The 1,180-nt window shown below is 43.6% G+C and overlaps 1 protein-coding gene across 1 annotated transcript; it reads left to right on the top strand.

Moving 5' to 3' along the window:
- Positions 1-64: 64 nt before the first annotated feature.
- LOC103522884 (zinc finger protein 182) lies at positions 65-793 on the top strand (the record flags this gene model as incomplete). Its single annotated transcript, XM_008487970.1, has 2 exons — positions 65-469; positions 636-793. Coding segments are annotated over 2 exons (563 nt in total), but the record flags the coding sequence as incomplete, so codon positions are not given.
- Between the last annotated feature and the right edge of the window lie 387 nt (positions 794-1,180).

Raw genomic sequence — 1,180 nt, forward strand, 5'->3', positions numbered from 1 at the left:
TCTGACAAACGAACCTTGGATGAACAAACATCTTTAAACCTGAATGAACTCACGACTCCTTTAGAAACGGAACCGGGGATCACCGATGCTTTGGAAACACATGAGACCACCGTTTGTAAACAGTCATTTCAGTGCGATCTGTGCCCAGTAACGACCACCTTCACCAAGAAACTCGACTACCTTGTACACCTGCGCAAGTATCATGCGCAGAAAGACACCGTTCATAAGAACATCTACGACTGCTGCTTTTGCGAGGACATATTTACGCGGAAACAGGCGTACCACGAACACTTGGCAACAGTGCATGTGAAGAATGTGTCAACAACGCGTCGGTTCATGATATGCGCATGTCCATCGTGCGGTAAACTGTTTACGAACAAGAGTAACCTGAATCGTCATGTAGAGAACACGCATAGCGCGTCGGACGAAACCTTCACGTGTAACTTCTGTGAACGACAATACAAGTCAAGTAAGTACTCTGTCTCATTACCTAATAATGTATGTACATATTATGAACTTATAAAGGAATATCTTCTCGGAAAATAGGGACAACACCTTTCATTTCTGATCCTATATGTGTAGATACGTGATACCTTCGACTTCGACCTTATACTGTCTGTTCCCATCTGTTACAGAGCTGTACCTGAAGAAGCATATTCGAATCATGCATCTGAATGCGTCAACAGGACCGCTATCCAAGAAAGTTTGTGAAATCCCGAAAACCAAACAAGTCCACTGTGATTTGTGTGGCAAACTATGGTACTTTACTCTTTATTATAATTATTATTACTAGGCTAGGGGAAAGAAGGAGATTATTGGAAAGTGCAAAATCTCACCGTAATTTATCGAACTACAAGCACCGTCTAACTCTATTATGACGAGCCAGCCTAGTTAGCTTGGTTGGTAGCGCGTCTGCCTTGTAAGCGCTAGGCTGCGGGTTCGATTCCCGCCCAGGCCTCATTTTATCCTGATGGTATAATGTTCGTTCTCGGAACGGCTGGCTTTCTCCTATCCTGTCTTTCCTCTCTCTTGGATTTCGGGACGATAAGGCCCTAGCAGTTTAAAAAAATCTATTGTGATATGCATCTTGTGTGTTTCAGTGAAATATCTTGACAAGCACCGTCATTCTGCACACTGGAACCTCAACGGAAAACGGCTGGCTTTTTCCTATCCTGTCTTT

The sequence above is a fragment of the Diaphorina citri genome, unplaced genomic scaffold (assembly GCF_000475195.1).
Source record: "Diaphorina citri unplaced genomic scaffold, Diaci psyllid genome assembly version 1.1 scaffold12414, whole genome shotgun sequence".
NCBI classification, from domain to species: Eukaryota; Metazoa; Arthropoda; class Insecta; order Hemiptera; family Psyllidae; genus Diaphorina; species Diaphorina citri.